Below are 20,318 nucleotides of genomic sequence, written 5' to 3' on the forward strand. Positions count from 1 at the left end.
AAGAGTCATTTACACTTGGTGATTGTGTGCTCACCTATAGTGAGTCAAGTCATGGCAGTGTATTACTTAAAATTATATTTTAAGATATTATGTTGACAATGAATTTTGCTCTATAGGCATGTCATTGTCAATGTAATTGTGTTTAAAATTTTGGAATTATCTCTAAATACCATATTGATAAAGGATGTTGTCAGTAAAATAAAGATTATTATTATTATTGGTAGTTGGGCATTTATTTGGCAAGTTTGCAAATAAAGGTTTTAATGTTTTGATGTTTCTTATACCCTATAGGTATAGTGACATTAAACACATTTGTTGGAATACTTTTGATAAAGGCCTTAATTCATATTTGAATTGGATGCATAATAATCTAATATCTGAAATAATGTAAGATAAATCATTTTTATTAGGTTAAAAATCATAATTGAGATTTTTCAGTTGAAAAAAAAGAACTTAATCTCAAAATCTATTAAGGGATTCATGGTTTACTATTGCATAGGATTAAGAAGGTGACAATTTTGTTACTCACAATCAAGTTAATCAAATTTGAATTTTATTTTTAAATTAAATAGTGAGAGTTAGGGGCCTAGAGCATTAGTTTACTTGTTAAGAGCACCACCTTTACTTAAGCACGTTTGTTCATCAACTTTATTTGATTAGGATGAGGTTGTTAAGGAATCCACTTGTTAAAATAAACAATCCATGAAATATATTGAGGAGTTAATTTTATTAAGATGATCTCACAAAGTTGGTATACCTGTGATGCCTAGTTGAAAGCAATCATTTATGATCAATCAAATGAATAATGGCGAGAGTTACAAGGCATAAACCTTTCTTGTTGTACATGGTGAGGACATTATCATATTGCTCATAGATGTCATAATAGTTTGTCATTGAATTATCTCAAACAAATAGAGACTTGAAGAAGGAATTGAAATACCTTAATAAGATGGTTTCTAGAATTTAGGTAGGAATATTTAATGTGCAACTATCTAAAACCATCTTTGGGAATAAGCAAGTTTCTAAATAGTGATATCTGAAGTTTTGATGAACTATTAGCTCCCTTTAATTTTACTTAGAATACTTCAGATTTGTGTATATTTGTTAATTATTTGGGAAAAGCAGTCTTTTGCTTCTTATGCTCCATGCTAATAGCCAATCGCTAGCTAGTGATCAAGTAAATGAGACAATGTACTTGTGGTTGTGCCATCTTGGTATAAAATTTTCTATCTAACATATTTATTCAAAGATTAATATCAATTTTAATATGTCTAACTACAACCTTGATTTGTCTCAAGCAACCTATTTTGATCGAGTGTTTAGAAATATAGTGCACACTTTTAGTTTGATACCTATTTAAGGAGTCTAAAGTTGTTTAATTTTCAACATCCTCAAAATTAATGTTAAGGAGAACCATTTGCATATAAAGAATTTTGTGTACTTCCACAATGAATGACTCTGAAAATGCTAAAATATGTGTTGGTCTTTGATCTAGATTTTGCTTTGAATTCCCCTTGGTGAATACTTGTGAAATCATCGCAAGAAATTATTGAATAATCCTTTTGAAAAATTCTTGTACATTGAAGGATATGTGGCACCTAATGTTGGTTGTTAAAAAATTGATCCTCTTCTAAATTTATGATTATGAGAATTTAGAATGTGTATCATATTATTCCATAATATAGAGAGGAGCTATCTTGTAAAATTGAGTGTATTATAGACACTCATAGCTACCTCAATTTTAGAATGTGGAATATATATATATATATATATTGCTTGTTGTAAAGCCTTTCATTAGGTTATACAGTTGAGAAAATTTTTATTGGACATGTATTTTGTTGTTTCCTCTAACTCTGAATGCGATATTTTGTCTACCTTGAGCTTCTCTCAAAGATTTTGTTTGAGAAGATTATAAGTACTCAGACTTATCTAATTCACTTTTATAGTGAATGTATGTTCATGCATTTGTATGATCAAAAGTTTACCATGTGGGTTTTATTGATATTTTGAGATAGCCTTGGTTCAGTTGGAGTTTGAGTTGTGTCATTTTAAAGACATTTAATGATTTAAGGCCATTTTGCTATTATACTCAGTTGTTGTTTCAAAAATAATGAAATGCTTTATATCATTTATATCCCCATAGGATTAAATGATTCATGTTTATGTATCTTTTATCACTTTTTTCCTCCTGGGATTCAATCTAGGTTCAGAGATGTTCGATGCTTTGTATCATTTGTCTCCCTATAGGATTCAATGATTTATGTTAGAGCACCTTGTGTCACTTATTTTCCTACACGATTAAGTGACTTTGTGCCGTCTTTTGTCGAGTTATGGTCAAAAGACCAATTATATGTTCAGTTCAATAAGATGCATTTATATCATTTGTATCCCTATAGGATAAAAATGATTTGTGTTTATGCATCTTTTATCACTTATTTCCTCTTAGGATTCAGTGATCTTGTATTGTTTCTCTACTGAGTTTCAATCTAGGTTCAGAGATATTACGGTGTTTTGTATCATTTGTCTCCTCATAAGATTCAATGGTTTGTGTTAGAGCACCTTGTGTCACTTGTTTTCCTATATGATTAAGTGACTTTGTGTCGTCTCTTTGCTGAGTAATGGTCAAAAGACCTATTATATGTTCAGTTTAGTTAGATGTGTCTATATCATTTGTATCCTTATAGGATTCAATGATTCTATTGTGGTATGCTATACATGTCACTTGTTTCCTCATATGAGTCAATGATCTTATGTTGTTATCTTACTGTGTTTAGAATAAAAAATTTTATATTTTGTTCAATTTAAATTATGAGACATTATATCACTTGTTTTCTTATAGGATTAATGATTTTGTGAAGTTTCATTTTCTAAATTTTGTTTATGACTTATTTATACAACTTACTTAATTAATGCAATCCCAATGAGAGATTGTTGGAATATTTATTTATGGGTTTACATTAATTAATAAGCCTAAACATATTGATCTTTATGATCTTGTGTGGACTGTGATAGATGGACCACACAAGTGAGCCCAATGGGCAGAGGCCCAATCTATAATCCTATAGCTTAGTTATTCTTTATCTCTTAACTAATTCAGTCAAAGATAATAAAATATAACTAATTAATTTATTTATTATAGCGATTATTGATTTGGTCTATATAAGCCATATTAGTCGATAACCACAAATATATGACTCTTTTCCATCCTCTCCATTATCTCTGCACTCACTGAAAAACTACGGGGATCTAGTAAGTTGTGTGTCTGTCTATACTTGAGGTAATTGAGTATCTCAAGCGATCATGGATTCTTCAGGCATGCACAAATTATTCTACTTAATTTTATTTGATGCATGAATTGATATATAAAATTAACAAAAGCCTCCATTGTGGAAGCAGACAAGGAGAGGAAGCTTGTGGCCAAGATCAATGATTTTGGGAGTGAAAAACCTAGCCAAAATGGGGTCTTCTCGGCTTCTTGAGAGATGACATGAAAGGACGGAGGAGCGAAGCTAGAGGCTATTGTCTCGCTCTTAGCTCTCGTGCTTGGAAGTTGTGCTCTCAATTTTAGACCAAGAAAAATGCTTATAATGCAATACTCTTACTCCAATCAAGATAATTCCCCCATCACTTGCTCTTTCTATGACTACCCTAATGGTATGCTTTCTCATCCACTCACTTCTTTTGATGATAATCTAATATTCCAATGATGTAATCAAATTCATGATTACACATATGGTTTGCTTAAGGGAAACTATACAAGACTAGGTCTGGTCAAATCTTTGAGATTGGACGATAGGGGAAGTAAATCAAAGTTGACAATAATGGCTATGAGATCAAAGAAAGTTGACGGCGATGGTTTTTGGTCTTGCCATCTTTTATCTTTTGATATGTTGTTCAACTAATTGTTGACTATCCCTTGATATCAATTATGTGAATTTTTGAATTAAGAATGAGAATTTTTTGATATCAAGTACTTGTTCTTTGCTAGTTTTTTTCCATTTGTTTTTCTCATTGTTTATTATGCTCGTCAATCTTTTATTCTCTTCCACTTCTCTTATAAACAAAGAAGACCAAAAGTGAAGCATATTTGCTACATAGCAAAACTAGATGTTGTGTCATCTGTCAACATTAGTCAAATATTGAAAAATGGCAACATTTTAAAACTTTTAATACTTTTAAAGTAATACTGTTACTTATAAAAAAGATAAAATAATAATAAAATTTTAAAATATATAAATGATAATTTAATTTTTTAAAATGTCAAAATTCTCAGAAGTTTTTAAAAACTTTATGTTATTAATGAATTTATATAAATTATTAAATATCTTATTAAAAAGAAATAATTTACACGTTTTATTTAAATATTTATAACTTTTTTTTATATAAGTAACATACAATAGCAAATTACAACTTTGCATGTTAAATTTTTTATTTGCATTGTATTGTTGTGAATATAAAAAAAAAGTTATGAATATTTAAACATAACTGTAAATATTTATTTTGAACAAGGAATAATTTAATAATTTATATAAATTCATTAATTTAAAAATTTTTAAAAAATTATGATATTTTAAAGAAAAAAATATTATTTACATATTTCAAAAAACTTTATTGTCATTTTTTCATAAAATAAAGGTGTTTGTGCTCTTTTAAAGATAATTTCGTGACATTTTTGTCCTCCACTCTTTTTTTATTTAACAAAAAAAAAATAAAAAATTTAAAAATCGATGTAAACATCAACATTGCCAGTTTTTGAAGTTTGAATACCCCTTGATAGCATAAGAATTTTGGATTTCTCAACATTACAAAAAATGGCGGCATCCATCGACGATGAAATGGATTCTCTCCTCACTACCTTTGATCAGATTTGCGAGGTATTCTCCAACTTCAGGTTCATTTCCCGTTGCACTCCAGTCGTCACTATTCACCTTTGTTTGGATTCTGGGAAACTTGGAAAGAAAATTTCCGCAGTTTATATCGAATTGCAAAAGTTAATTAGCGACTCGAACTCACGAATAGCAAGGTCTTTGTAATGGTTCCTTTTTCTTTCTCCCTTTCAATTGCATTTCCGTATAGTGTATCAAATGCTGGTTCACGTAACATCTGGATCGTTAATAATTTGGTTCTCCATATTGGAAATTGAGAAATAAATTTTTAATTTTTTTGTTTTAATGCCTTTCGTTGACTGCGAGGTTTAGAAATTAATTGTATGTTTTTGCCTGGCTCAGGATGCTAAGAGCAGCATTGCGGAGATACAGTTGCTGCAATCTAACTGGAGTGCGGAACTCAAGAAGCGAGAATCTGTTGAAATCACTTGCAACAGTCTGAGAAGAGGTTGATTGTCATGCACTATTATCGCATGTCTCTGATCGTCGCTAATTGCTTTTACTCCTATCTTCGCCGTCTTATTGCATTGTAAATCAGAAAACGTTATAAGAGCGGCTACTGATTTAAAATAGTAACCATGCTAATAAAAATGCAAATAGCACGAGCACGGACCGAAGTTATTATTACACTTCAGAACTCTCAAATTTTCGAATGCTGTTCGGCTAGTTTGGTCATGGTGACAACATTAAGTTAAATTACTTTATAGTTTGTTTGTATATTAGTTCTATTGTGCAAGGCTTTTGCTCTTGCAGGGGACTAACATTATGTGTATGGAATTTTATTGGACAGTCAACACTCTGATTAAAACCTGAAGCCAACACATTAGCGATTCTCTAACAGCTTCACAAACTTGCATCATATTTTCTATCTAATTAGGCTGGAATTTTGCAGAAAATGAGCAGCTAGCAAATCTGTACACAGAGTCTTTAAAAGACTCGGCTGATCAGGTTCCCCCATTATATTTTGTCCAATAACCCTTTCTCAGTTCTTAATCCCTTGACCTGTTGTTTGTCAATTGACTAATTGAGTAAATGCTAAATGGATAAACTTGCTTACTGAATGATTTGGAATCATTATCCTATCATTGCCTGATCTTGAGAATCTATGTATCAATCTTGTGACATTCAGCTTGACTTCCGTGCCAAATGCCTGAACTTGAAAGAGGAACTGGAAAGGGCAAGTAATGCCCTAGTCTACAAAGAAGATGTAAGTTACAGTTCACATGATTGGTCTGGTCTAGTTCATTCAGTGTGCGTATCACTGCATTGTGTTTGAAACACTTCTTCCATGTAATTTTAAGATTAAATGCAATTAGGTACTGCTCTGTTCTGTTCCTCCTTTGGGTTCTACAACGCAAGTTCAGACATTTAGTTTTCTGAGCAGGAACATAGGAATGCTATGGAATTGCTTAAGCAAGACTACGAAGAAAAGATTGGAAATTTAGAAGCTGAAGTTAAGTGAGTTTTGATCCGTTGAATTAGTTGAAGTATCCTCTTAACGTGATCTTGCTTATTCTGTTGTTCTGACTGTTGATTTTGCTCTATTTTAGGGCATCTCTCCATGAGAAAGCAACATATGAAGCAACTATTAGCCAACTCCGCCAGGACCTAGCAGCACACAAAAATAGTATACAACTTTTATCGAGCAGGTTGGATGAACTTCATCATGAAGTGGAATCAAAATGTGAGACTCTTTTCATATAGAGCATATTTGTATTTTCTTTCCACAATTTTGTAATTTTTACGTTCCAGTGAGAAGTGCCGACCCAAGATCGCTTGCTTATAATTGACAGATATTGTTGAGATTCAAGATTTGAAAGAATGCCTTTTGATTGAGCAGGAAGAGAAAAACGAGTTGAACAAAAAGGTCCAACAAGTGGAAAAGGAATGTTAGTGCTGATTTCTTCCATGTCCTCTTTTTTCTAATCCATGCATGTTCATTTCATGTTTCTCTATCTTGAGACTAAGAAACCCTTAGATTGAACCTTCCTTCCCCAATTCCTCAAGCAACCAAAACAACACATTTATTCCGTCTTAAATATAGAAACTAGATAACTTATTCGCACAAATTAAGGAAGTTAGTTAAGTTAGTTATGTATAACAAATCTGTGTTGGTTTCCTTAAAATATCCCTCGTTTTAATCATTTACATTGGAAACTATCCCAATCAACAAGGTTAGTTTGAAAATAATAATAAATGTGGGAGACAAAAGGTATTAAGATATTACATTTAGGATCAAAACAATTCCTCAATTAGCTTCTACATTTAGGACCAGTGAGAGTAATTATACTTTTCATGGTCCTACTTCTACACAACACAAATTTATTACTTTACAGCAGAATTTTCGCATTCTATATCACTTAGCAGGAAACTTTTTATCGCCTACAGTGCTGATTTGTAAAACAAAGATGGTTGACCAGCAGCAGGATATGACCTCAAATTGGCATGTGGAAACTCTTAAACAGAAGATCATGAAGCTGAGGAAGGAGAACGAGGTCCTTAGAAGGAAGGTCTCTCACTCTGGAGAGGGCTAAGACAATGGCATTGAAATGAAATATAATGACTTAAGCCACATCACTGGGAAAATTTAAATGAGTTCCACAACTTCAATTTTGTTTATTTAGAGAGGTAGACACTAACTATCTAAGATTACAAGCAACATTGGGCCCACTACCTATCACTTACAGGAGAGTTTTTATGTCACTAAACCACAAAGTCATTAGCACAACTTCAATTTCATGCTGTGAATGATGTATCTTTTTAGCCCACTTTTAATATGCCAACTGTATAAGAAATTAGTCTGGCAATTTACACTTTCCAGGCTATGTAAGCAAGTAGCTTAGAAGAAAGATGATTCGTCATGCCCTTGCGTGAGTATACTGCAGATCGTGTGTGTTCACTTGTTGTGTCAACCTGTAGTTACAATTATTTGATGATAGATGTTTTGAAAGTTTTTGTGCTTTTTTTTTTTTTAATATCTTGTGAGAAAAAAATTAGAGAATGAAACTGCAGAGTTTGAATGTTGAAACCATGAAATAGCCTGAATTACTGAGAAACTACTATGGAATGAAACAAGATTTTTTTGAAAACAACTTAATTTATAATGGTTCCATATGTGAAGTATTTTTTTCAAAACAAATATTTAAAAAAACCAAATAAAAAGTTTTGGTGTCAATGAGGATCATAATAAAGTTACAATTAATGGTTACTACTTCCTTGTTAAGGCACAAAGCAGAAGGAAAATAAACACATGCTATTATGAAAATTATCAGTTACAGAAAGCTAAGCTATAATACTTCCCAGTTTACAACTTGTGGTGCTTAATTTTACAGGAAACCTCACAACCCAGGGCCAGTCAATCCTAGGAGTAACTAACCTGGATATTTCTGGGCAGACTTGAACTCATGAATCCACTATTCAAAATCCTATCTCCTTTACCACCCCAACAAAGTTTAAAAAGTATACCCTCCTCTTTCCCTCTCAAGTTAATCTCTTTTAAGCTTGATTGAAAAATGTCTTTCAGCCATTTCTCGAACAAGCTGTTAGTAAAAGAACCACAACCAACTCTCATTTCTTCTATCACCCTCTCTTCTACACTAAACTTCTCCAGCCACTGCTTCCCCCAAACCTCCTCAAAATACCTTTTGATCTTCGATGAAAAGAGAGCTTCTATTTCCCTCTTGTCCGCGCCTAGATTTTGATTGAACACAAAGCGATTCTCTATTGAGTCAAGCAGTACATTTGTTTCTCGTCTCAGATTGCTTGAGATGGGACTGATTCCCCCTGCTTTGTCTTCCCCATCATCATCATCGTCTTCTTCAGCTCTTATGTTCAGATCAAGTGTGTTGAAGCTTGATTGTCTTGAAAAGTCTTTCTTACAGTTCTTTTGTTCTGACACCAAGACCATCTCTTCCTTGTCTTCAGTTCGGGGTCTTTTGAACTTGGTAAGCAAATCCCATTCAGCCTTGCGTTTGTGGTCTAAACCAGGTTGGGTTTCACTGATGACTCTCAACACCAAGCTGATCACAGAGTCATCCTGATTCTGCTCTGCTGTGGAGCCATTGTTCGTCAATATGAATATTGTCTCTCCTGGCTTCTCCTTTGTGCTGAAATCTCCGAATTTTCCTGTTTCAAATCCATCCGCAAGGAATTTTCTGAACCGGGGATCTGCAAAATCAGCGTTTTCTATTAATACCACAACCTGTTCATGGGTTTTCAATGCTCTGCTCAGCATTTCAGAGCAAGGGGATGATAAAATCTCTTTCTTTTTCATGTCCAAGCTGAATAGAAGATGAGCTGAGCCAAAAAGTGATTCTGCAATGGCTCGTGCCAATCTTCTTTTCCCAGTAGAGTCATTACCCTGCAGATACAACCAACAACAACTATTTTGCTTTGCTGATTTTGAATCAAGGAAGAAGGCCTCTGCTATTGAAGAAACTAGTGTTTCAGATTGCCAAGGCACATTCTCCTGCAACAGTTTACAAATATGAGCTTGACGCAGTAGTGTTGTATGATCAGATATATTTTCCACCGTTTGCCCCGAATCACCGAATGAGGAATTTCCAAGAGCAAGAGTAATCTTTACTTCTTTACCTTCCATACCCTTGAGAGAATCCAAGCTCGGTTCAGTTGCCTTGTGTTTCTGATTTTCATTGCCGAAATTGAACTCAATGGTGCAAGATTGTTGCCTCCGAAACCGAGGTACAAGGTTGGAGCTACTATAACTGGGTTTCACAGTGGGATCTGCGAAGCATATGGAACTTGAATCTGTCGTGATACTATTACTTCCTTGGTTTGGCCACCATGGGTATGATGAACTATAAGGGTAGATCTTCGCATTTGAACTGTAATTGCTGTACAAAGTGTTGCCCCACTGGTTCTGAAAATGCTTGCTTTGGTGAAGACAGTGGCATAGTCTATTCCATTTTCTTCTTAACTGGGCTAGTTCATCCTGGACACATGAAGCTATAGATAAGCTTAACGGCCTCTACTTGGAGTTAATTTTAACTGGAATCATATATATTTTAATATTGTAGTCCGCATTTAGAGGCAGTGTTTTTCTAAAAATGAGATTTGCTACCTTGTGATGAGCTTCGGTGTTATGAGATTGAAGCCAGGAAGGCAACAGATTCTTCTGGCCTGGTTTGAACATCTGAGCTTCTTTCTCGTAACTGGAAGAACATTCTGCACAGCAAGCAAGCTTATCTTGCTCCTCCTTGTCATTGAAGAAGGGCTTCGAATCAAGGACACTGCAAAATGATTGCACAACCTCCAATAAACATCCAAAAAAAAAAAAGACATCTTTGAATATGTTCTTCAGAATCTCATGATTCAGTGTTATCACAGTAATTCATTCCGGAATCTGCCACCCGACATAAACAAAATTATTAACCCTTCCACTGATAATTTGTCTGTGTATACTATAGTTTCTCTGAAAATATTGTGTCATGTAAGTAACATCCTGACAAAAAAAAAAAAGTGAAGCAGAAAAGGCACTGCATTTGCTTGTGTCTTTACCAACCAACCATGCTTTTGACAGTATATGTACTGATCAGGAGCAAAGTGGAAAACAAATTAAGCTTCAAGGAGCAATATCACAAGACAATTTTTCTAATGCAGACATTTTCCTTTTTTGCTTTATTTGACATTAGAATAGAGCAAGAGCCTGAGCAATTAAGAGATTAATCTACCTGGAAGCATGGAGACTCAGGCCTAGTCCATTTGATGATGGAACAGGAACAGCTTGCAGTGCCCACTGGGTTTCAAGAGATGGTTGCCTCGTTTGACACCTCATGTATGTCTGATAACTTGCTGTGCCCATTAAGCAAACCTTATTATTATTAAAAGCCTTTGAGCTGCTTCCGTAGTCACTGAATAACTTACCTATTTCTGCAATGAGATATTCCACAGGAGAGACCCCATTTTCCTTTTCACTCAGATTTGCTTCCCCAACTGTCCATTTCAGGTCTCCAATATATACAATAACACCTCCTCCCAATGATGCAACAGAATCCACCTTCCTTTCCAGTTCCAAGAGGCTCATCTCAACTTGTTCTCTTTTCAGAAAGCTCAAATAAGAAGATGAGAATTGAAACTTGATGAACCGGGTTGACTTCAACTCATCAGGAACCTCTCCTCTCTTGAACCTTCCCATCAGCTCTTCCACAAGGCCTTCAGTGAAACTCAGAGAGTCACAAACTATCACAGTGTTCTTCCTCTTCTTCCTGAGCATGATATCCAGGACCAGCTTTACATCTTCATTATAATTACAAGAGAACACTAGTGGGGCTCTCTTGAGAGGAGAAAACAGCACAGGGTTGTTACAGTCAAAAGAGTAAGGAACTTCACTGGTTGGAGAAGGCGAACAAGGAGAAGAGTAAACACCACCAGAGCTATTATAACACTGGAAGACAGAGGAGGGTGAAGAGTCATCAAGATTGTTCTTGACAGCAGTACTAGAGAAGCCAGCCTCTCTCATGACCCTACTAACACTAGGGTCATCAAGTATAGATATTATGAGCTGTTCAAGCTCAACCTTAATGGGGGTCAAAAGTGGCTGCTGCTGCTGCTCGATGCATCCTCTTCTATGGTGAGCCTGAGCTCGTTTCAAGGCGGCGACAAGAGCGTTGGAAAGGGAGGGTTGGTGGGGATGGAGGAAGGAAGGAGGGGTTGATGTTGGGAGCCTGTTGAGGGCGACATTGAAGCATAGCTCCAGAGCTCTGCAATGGAGAGGATGGGACGAAGACGGCATCGTGTGGTGGTGGCCGTGAGACTGAGACTTGAGGCAAGCCCTTCTGAGAGAACTTGAACGGAGGGTGAGAAGAGTGGCGGCGACATGGAGAGGAGTGACCTGGGCATGGCCTCTCCGGCGAGCCAACCCCAGAGAGTGCTTCAGCACCGAAGCAGCCTCCGCTGTGAGGGTCTGCGGCAATCCACAACCTCCTGAGCGCATTACTTGAACCCAAACCCCACCCCCCCACACCACCCTAACAGCTTTCTTCTTGCTTCACACTTCACGTACAACTGCACAGTACTGCTTCTCTTTTCTCGTTCCCCCACAAAAACCACACTTGAAGAATTAGCTAGGAGCTAGCCTTGCAAGCTCAAGCTAGTTAGCAAACACAAACTCAGAGAGAGAGAGAGAGGTTTTTGAGTTTTAGAGAACTTGGAACATGAAGTGAAGCTTTAGAAATATCATGCTAGACCGCACTGCCTTCTTTATACTTCTTTCTTGTCACTGTGTTTCTTCCTTTTTCATTTCTTTAAGGTCTGGTTTGCTTATTTTTCATGCTACTAATTAATTTGACATAAATATAAGCAGAATAACAAACTTTGACAGACCGTCGAAAAAATTCGAGGACAAAAGTGGCAAGCTCATCAGGAGGGTACATCTTTCAAGGCTGAGAATTGCATATTTTTTTCTCGCTATTTTTTTTTGTCTTTTGGATTTAGTTTAAAGAGGCAGCTTTTGCTTACCTTTTATTTCCACTTCATTGCTCTCTCTCTCTCTCTCTCTCTCTCTCTCTCTCTCTGGTTTACGGTTAACGCTGCAGCGCATTTCCCTCTATCTCCATTCTCAATATGTTCCTCAGTTCCTGTGATGAACTGTATTCTGGTCACCTATACGTGACAACTTCTTTTCTTTTCCTCAAATAATTATTTTACCATCTTCTCTCGTAGTTGAGAATATAAATTTAAACTTCATCGTTGCACACCTTGAAAAAAAATTGAGGACAAAAAGCTGTAAGATAGCAGTATATCATCATCTGCTTCTACTGTTACACTCACACACACAGCAGTAAGTATGAATGCATGCTGATCCACGACATAGTACAAAAGGCCAGGAGGGTACGTAGCAGTTAATTCTGTTTAGTTTAGGACATACTAAAATGTAATTATATAAGCTCTTGTGGCTGTGCGCTATTCATGCAGAATAATAGAGTTACACACGCACAGACACAGTGCATGTGGTCGAGTCTAATATCACATGTAGTTTTTAGCAAGAGATTATGCAATCTTATGAGTACATGTACGTAAAATATTGTTGCTTTGAATGGACAGACAAGGCGAGCAGAAATTCAAAAAAAGCAGTAAAGAGGAAGAGAGAGAGAGAGAGATAATTAAAGATAAAAGAAAAGGGAAAGTGGTATATTTATCTGATTGTTTCGATACTGCTTTACTTGCTCATTTATGTGAATATGTACAGCTTCATTAATAATATATATGGCAGGTTGTGAGAGAGAGAGAGAGAGAAGAGCAGAGTCTCTCATCACGCCAATCCTCGTAGAGAGACAGCATATTATTCCCCAAGTACCCAAAAAGCAATCCTCTGTCTGCTATCCTACATTGCATTAGCGTTTCTTTTTATTTTCATCTTCCTCATCGGTCTCTTGATCTCTTCTCTTCTCTGTAATTCCTCTCCTGCAATCTGCCTTCACCTTTTGTCTTAATCTCGTCTTATGATTTCCGACCACCCACTTAATCAAAAGGAAAAGGAAAATAGGTAAACGAAGCAAAACCTGAAATGTGCTGTTATAATGGACACTGCAGGGATTTGATGTGTGTTCACATTATTTTTTGTTTTCGCAGATACTCATTCATATATAGCTAAGCTTTCTTTGTCGTTTAATGTAAACGTGAAGACCAGTTCTGCTGCACTAGTTTAATTATGAACCTTCTTTAGGTAACTTTCTCAGATCGCTTTCATGTTCTGCCTTCTGCTATTTCTATTTGAGAAAACTCAGTAAGTCGGTATTGCAATAACAGATACTATATACACATGACTTTTGCTAGTTTGGTTTCTTTGCACAGTTTTGATTAACATTTATTAATTATTAATTACTCAAGTGATGCCTCTAATTAGTCTTATTTACGAGTCAAATTCACCAACAGAATAATTAATTATAACATTATTCATTCGCGGTTAGATATATAGATGATTTTTTTCCCAAAAAAAAAAAGCATTTATCGGCAGAGTCATGTATATTTATACTCATCTGCAACTTAGTTTTTGGTGAAGTATATTTTGTGAATAAACATAACTTTACATGGCAAACAGTTTGAAGAAGGAAGCATATGGGTCCTGAAGGAGTCACATTAATTTGACCCTTCCAAGATTCGAAGCACGAGGTGAATATTAATCATCATGAGCTTAGCTTTACTTTAAAATCACGATCCAAAGAGAAAAACTAAAATTAATATAGCACTACTGAGACGAAGCTCTTGATCTTGGAATCATTACTATTATCGCGTCCATTCCAAGACTAGGATCTACTCAAAAGATGAATCCACTGCATTAAAAGAAGCCAACAAAAAAAAATTACTAAATTCGAATCAAGAAGTGCTCTTAGGAACTGAGGTTTTGAATTGCAAAGTTAATTATTCAAATTAAGTTCAAAAAATTATAAATGCAGGGAAGCATATATACAAATACCTTTTCGTTTGTAATATCGTCAAAAGAATATTATCGGAAGAATTATACACACAGTCAAACCCTGAAAAGTTTAAGCTTTTGACGAGATTGGGGGGGGGGGGGGAACCTACTTAATACACCTCTTTTGCAGTCAAATTATCTGGGGTTGTTACTTTGCAGAAAGCTGATTTATGGAATTTCTTCAATTAATACCCACTCAAGAATCTGTTCTGATTACTTTTTTTCTCATCATTAAAGGCTTTGTATATATTTGGATATAAATACCTTACGCTCCAGAAATGAATAGACAACATTTAATTATTACCTCTGGTTTTTTCCCACAATACACCTAATTAATATTTGAATTTTAACAGCACGTCTTCCGACATTTTCTTATGATTGGACCAAAACAATATTCCCTTCTTTTTCGTATTTTATTGTACTAGCTGAAATTAACGGCACCAAATACCACTCTTCTGGTGTACTGCATCTGGTTTCTATAATTATAAGATGGATAGAGAAGATTTTTTTTAGTCCTTTTCATAATTTTTTTCCTTGTACCCTCCTTTAAATGTTAACAAGAGAAAATAAATTATTAGAGTATGTATATTTAATGGAGGAAAAATTAAGAATTTAATTAATTTTTAGATCAAGATAATGAGTTTTAGGATTTATGTAGTTATGATAAAACATGTTTAAAATAACTTATAAATAGAATCAGAAAATACATGCTTTCATTTTCATTATGAGAAATGAAACTCTTGGTCATAACTTTGATATGGATTATTAGATCAAATACTCATGAGTTAGTTAAAAACTATGACTATACATTAGTTAAAATAAAAATCTTTTAATCAACCGCTATCACTTGGATCAACTAGTTAGAGGGTTGATTCCTTTTACTAAAGGTTTCAAGTTCAAGCCTTGAGTATGCAATAGTGATTAGATTCTCTTTAAGATGAGCCCACAAGCTATCACAAGTTTAAGCTTTGAGTATGTAGTAGCAGTTAAATTCTTAATGAGATACTGGAACGAAAGTGAAAAAAAAAAATTAGTTAATTTTAACTGCATTATATTTCAATCTTATTTTAACTGTTTGATTACAGGCCTTGTAATCTGGGTTAAAGACCCGAGATATTGAAGCAAGAAAAAAAAATCTTTAATTAATTTTAACGGCATTATATTTCGATCTTATTTTAACTCCTTAACCACCAAGCCTTGTCAAGATAGAATATTAGTAGCCACACATCATAATATATAAATGTGATCAATGGAGTGGGGGCACTTATAATTGTTCTTTTGAGCCATCTCTTTTCTTGTGAATATAAACAGATGATCAGCACTAAATGATGATAATGATGAGAGGCTCATTTCGTGGTGATCAAAGACCGATCCTTTGACAAAAAGGAATGGGGATTGAATCATGATTGGAACATTATGTTTCAAAGTTTAAAAAGTGATGAGCAAGCTGAAGCAGAGAGCATTATGATTTCTCTTCTGAGAAGAAAAGGATCCCTTTTGTGTGAATGTTTTGGTATTCTTTCATGAAAATGATGAACGCAACATCTTTGGACTTACGATCTCATTATTTGGTTTGCTTGTTCCCTAACACATTTTCAACAAAGCTGAAAAGTTCAAATTACAGACTTGTTTAGCTGAAACACATCAGCCCCACGCTGCTCAAGTCTTCACAGGCATATTTTTATTTTACAACGTTTTTCCACAAGACAACGTCTATAAAACGACAACATATTAACTCATCACGTTGAAATTTATAATTATTGTGAAATATATATACAAATATATATCTGAGAAGTCAATTTGATGCTAATATTACAAATAATGATGCTGATTTGAGGGGGGGGGGAATCATATTTTATGTTTAAATGTAAAATTTTAGCAAAAGCTTCAAAAATTACATGCAAGACATGTCTCATAAATTTTGTGGAAAAGGTCATGTTACGTCACAGCTGAGATTTGAGATTTATTTTAAAAAGAAAGATTAATTACGAAAAAAAGTGAAACTATTTGCTGGCGAACCGGACAATCTAAAACCTCCTTCATGATGACTGTGCCTTTCTAATTCTTTGCTTAACATGCAATTAAACTGGCTAGCTAGGCTCAGCTTTAATTTATTTATATACAAACGACAAGAGAAATTAAAGCAACAAACAATTAAATCCGATAAAAAGAAAAGCTATTACACACATCCAAAAAATAAAAAAACCTGCATGCATGCATGCTAGGGTTGTACAAAAGACAGGATGATATTGAACTTCACCCTAACCTAAAATCCGGTCTCTTTCATGAAAAAAATTGAGTTAGGCAACCCGTAGTCTAGTCTTATCCAGTGATAACTCAAAAATTAACAGGATTAGATTTGATCTATAGGATTGGGAGACTGGTGTCAGTCCAGTACTCATTTAGCTTTTTTTTTCCTTTTATTCTATGAGAGGCAATAATCCATTTCAACATAATAAATTTAATTAAGATAATACAAACACTTATAATAATATTAAATCCATAATAATTTTCAACAATAAAAAAAATATTTCTTTTATAATCTAAATAATTTAAATTTATAACTTTAACAAAAACAGCACTCAACAAAATTCAACAACACTACATTATAATAATAATTTAGAAACAAACTCAATAAATCTTCATACAATCATCTCCTTAGCATCAATTATACTTCAAACATTTGTCAAAAATAAATTAATTATAATTATAAAAAAATTAATAGGATGGATTGGACTAAGTGATCCGGATGCCTAATCTTTTGTCTAGTCTAACTCGAAAAAATAGTCTAGTTTTTTCAGTTTTTTTGATCCTGAAAGACCAGTGTCTATATGAATTGAACAAGATTAAGACCATCTCGGGTTAGACTGGACCAGACAGGACTGGAAGACTTTTGTATAGCCCTAATGCATGCAATTTAATTCTTCTAAATTAAAGTTCTTTAATTAGTTAAATTGTAGACCATACTAATAATTCGAAGCATAAGATTAGATATGCGATATTGAAATTGCTTGCAGCATCCTAGAATAAGTACAAAATATAGGTTTGTAATTCTAAATCTCAATGCAGACTGAGCAATTTAATCATGCCCTTATAATTGGTGGGTGGACGAAAATGCGTTTGATAGACTTAAGATTCTGTCTCATAAAATGATGAACCTAATATTCCTTTATCAGCTTCCATGGTGATGCAGAGGAAAAAGGTACCAAAACACATACAGATGAGTTTTTGTAGAGGGAACAATAATGAAAAATATATATTATGGGTTGGTTTCAAGGTACATAGATACGAAGGATCATGCACTATACCCTTTTTCTTCTAAGTGGGAATGTGAGGGAAGAAAGAGACACAACAAAGAGATGGGAATGTAGGGTAAGGGACCCACACAGAGATATAAATAATTAAATATAATAAGGGTACGTAATTAATTAATTAATTAATTAAAGGACGAAGAGACGAGATCAGCAATATGTTAGGCCCACTGAAGTTGATTCACAAATCTCTAGTCTCCGTAAGTCACCAAATTCCCAGACACCTGAGAGAGAGAGATTTTGGGGAGCTGAAAAGAAGGCCTAGCGTGCAACTTTATACAATAAATGCCCCCAGAAGGATATCCTATCAGTGTGTGAATGATATGATCTCTCTCTCTCTCTCACCCAAACACAGTACACTCAGTTTTTCTCTTTTTTGCTTTTCTTTTTCTATTTATAGTTCTTCGTCCATTCTGTTGTTTGTTTTACGTGTTCAAAACACTTCCATAAAAAAGCTCCTGTTTCTTCCGGAACTGACATTTTTTAACCCTAGCTTATTAATTAGATAGCTATCTTGAATATTATTGGGAGCTATATATAGTGTGCTTTGGTTCAATTCTCATGTGTGTGAAATAATGTGTGTGTGTGTGTGTGTGTGTGTGTGTGTGTGTGTGTGCTTTTGCTTTGGTATACAATTAATCCCCGAGTACACAATCTAGTCAATATATTATATATCCCTTAGTTAACATGATTTTGTCTTTCAGACTTGCTAAACTATAATATAAGAGTCTTCCAGCCAGTTTAAGGTGCTATTAATAATATATATAGTTAAGCAGGTTCATTATAAAGTTTATTCAATTTGGATTTCAAGTGAGGGGAAGAGTTAATTGACGGCTAAAGACAACTCATCGAAAACCCTGCTTTTCAATTTTTTTTGTTGGTAGAAGCCTACTTTTCAAATTTGATTTGTAATAATCCATTGAAACTACAAGTGTACGTTAAAGAGATAACAAATTATTAGGGTTATCTAATTCCCTATATTTTCTGTTTATAAGAGATTAACGGTAAACTCTTTTTCATAAAAATAAAACGAAGAAACTTGAAGAAGATATCAGTTCACCTTTATGCCCTTGTTCATGCCAATTCTGCATCAAGCTACATACTTTCCAGTGTTTTTCGCCAGCTGAAAATATTAAGTATCTTATATTTTTTAACTAATAGAACTTTAATTCATTTTTTTAGAAGAATTCAGTGTATTGCATTTCAAGGCTTGGGGGATGTCATCATGTGTTACAATGATGATGATGATCAGATGATAGATTCTTACACGCTTGATTCTCGTCACTATACTAAATCATTATTTGATCATGAGTTCATGAAACCTCAAAAATGTTTGTATTTAACATCATCTGTTTATGCAAGTACTAAAATAGCTAGGTTATAATAATTACCACATAATTTGAGCCCCAGAGAGTTTCAAAGCCTTTTCATCTTTCTGCTATAGGGATAATCATCACAATGTGATCATTAAATCCAACTAAATTTCAATTAAACTGAAGAACCAGCTGGTATATATATTATTATATATTTTTTGATTGTTTGCGTCTGAGTAGATGATTCTTCTAACCTGCAGATATCTATCAGATCATATAGCAGTTTCTTAATTAAATTGAATCAAAATTAATTAATCCACATGCTTGAGAATATTGTCTAATTTGAGTATAAAGAATGGAACACAATATATTAATAATTCTAGCCAGAGAGATGAATATCAGTAAGTGGGGGCAAACAAAAGAAAGAGAGAGCGGAGGAAGCTTTTTTTACTGAAATCTAAGAGACTGATTAAAGGGAGGGTGATCGAAAAGCAGAGAAAGTGAACGGGGAAAAAACAGAAAAGAGAGAGTTAATATATATAATATCAAAATCAAGTGTGTTGCTTTGATCCCTTTTTCTTGCTTTTCTCATCTTTCTATATAATATTGCATGCAAAACGATGACAACCCTAACCCATCATTGCTGCCACTCTCTTTGTGCACTAATCCCCACAAAAATGTCATGCACTTCCTCCTCACTAACCCACATATATTTCCCTTTTCCTCAAAAGTATATTATCATATTATGGGTATGGCCATAAATAAATGTGTAGTTTCAAATCCAAAAGATAGGTGTCCTCGACTAAAAATAGAAAGATCATTGAGAATTTTTCGATTAGATCACATACCTAGATCTATACATGGCTCAAGATGGATATCACTTCATATTAATCTTTATTAATAAATTTAATAATCCAAGGGAGGGAAAATTTTATTCAGATTCAACCTCATATTATCAAGTTATCACAAAATGAAAGTAATATATAAGGCATAATATATAAGGCATAAAATTGCGTTTAATTGGTAGTCATGACCAATATTATGAAGTTAATTAATATATTTACAACCCCAACAACATTCGGGGATGTAGCTCAAATGGTAGAGCGCTCGCTTTGCATGCGAGAGGTACAGGGTTCGATCCCCTGCATCTCCATTTCGTCTTTTTTTTTTTTTTGAAGACTTTACTCGAAATTACAGTATTGTCCCTCGGAGACGCATCCCTTTAATGAAACACTATCCTTTAAATGTGGCAGTAGATAAATGGAGCACAGAAACAACATTTGACAATTAATACAGCCAAAACGTTGTCGAAGACAACAATATTAATGTTGGGAGCAAAAGGAATATGGATGTTGAATGGGAAGATCGACCATAA

At 34.3% G+C, this 20,318-nt stretch overlaps 2 protein-coding genes and 1 non-coding gene across 4 annotated transcripts; 2 read left to right on the forward strand and 1 right to left on the reverse strand.

Annotated features, from left to right (window-relative positions):
* The first annotated feature begins 4,778 nt into the window (after window positions 1-4,778).
* Window positions 4,779-7,723, forward strand: LOC129307839 (protein At-4/1). The gene is made up of 8 exons (XM_054948761.1): window positions 4,779-4,874; window positions 5,229-5,334; window positions 5,779-5,834; window positions 6,016-6,093; window positions 6,271-6,344; window positions 6,437-6,570; window positions 6,680-6,775; window positions 7,275-7,723. Exons 1-8 carry the CDS (start codon window positions 4,812-4,814, stop codon window positions 7,418-7,420), a joined length of 753 nt encoding a protein of 250 aa, XP_054804736.1. The 5' UTR covers window positions 4,779-4,811; the 3' UTR covers window positions 7,421-7,723.
* A 397-nt stretch (window positions 7,724-8,120) lies between these two features.
* On the reverse strand, window positions 8,121-11,858 carry LOC129307705 (protein SMAX1-LIKE 4-like). Of its 2 annotated transcripts, XM_054948571.1 has the most exons (4): window positions 10,770-11,858; window positions 10,577-10,697; window positions 9,967-10,135; window positions 8,121-9,837 (listed from the first exon to the last, which is right to left on the reverse strand). In XM_054948571.1, the coding sequence occupies exons 1-4, from the start codon at window positions 11,836-11,838 to the stop codon at window positions 8,248-8,250; spliced, it is 2,949 nt and encodes a 982-aa protein (XP_054804546.1). In that variant the 5' UTR covers window positions 11,839-11,858; the 3' UTR covers window positions 8,121-8,247. The 2 variants fall into 2 exon arrangements, with proteins under 2 accessions (XP_054804546.1, XP_054804545.1); XM_054948570.1 differs by having other exon boundaries at window positions 10,577-11,858.
* Window positions 11,859-20,023: 8,165 nt separating this feature from the next.
* Window positions 20,024-20,096, forward strand: TRNAA-UGC (transfer RNA alanine (anticodon UGC)). The gene has a single exon. It is a non-coding gene; the product is annotated as a tRNA-Ala (tRNA).
* Window positions 20,097-20,318: the final 222 nt, after the last annotated feature.

Source organism: Prosopis cineraria, unplaced genomic scaffold (genome assembly GCF_029017545.1).
Source record: "Prosopis cineraria cultivar Desert tree isolate PC_DT_omini unplaced genomic scaffold, ASM2901754v1 PC4, whole genome shotgun sequence".
NCBI lineage: Eukaryota > Viridiplantae > Streptophyta > Magnoliopsida > Fabales > Fabaceae > Prosopis > Prosopis cineraria.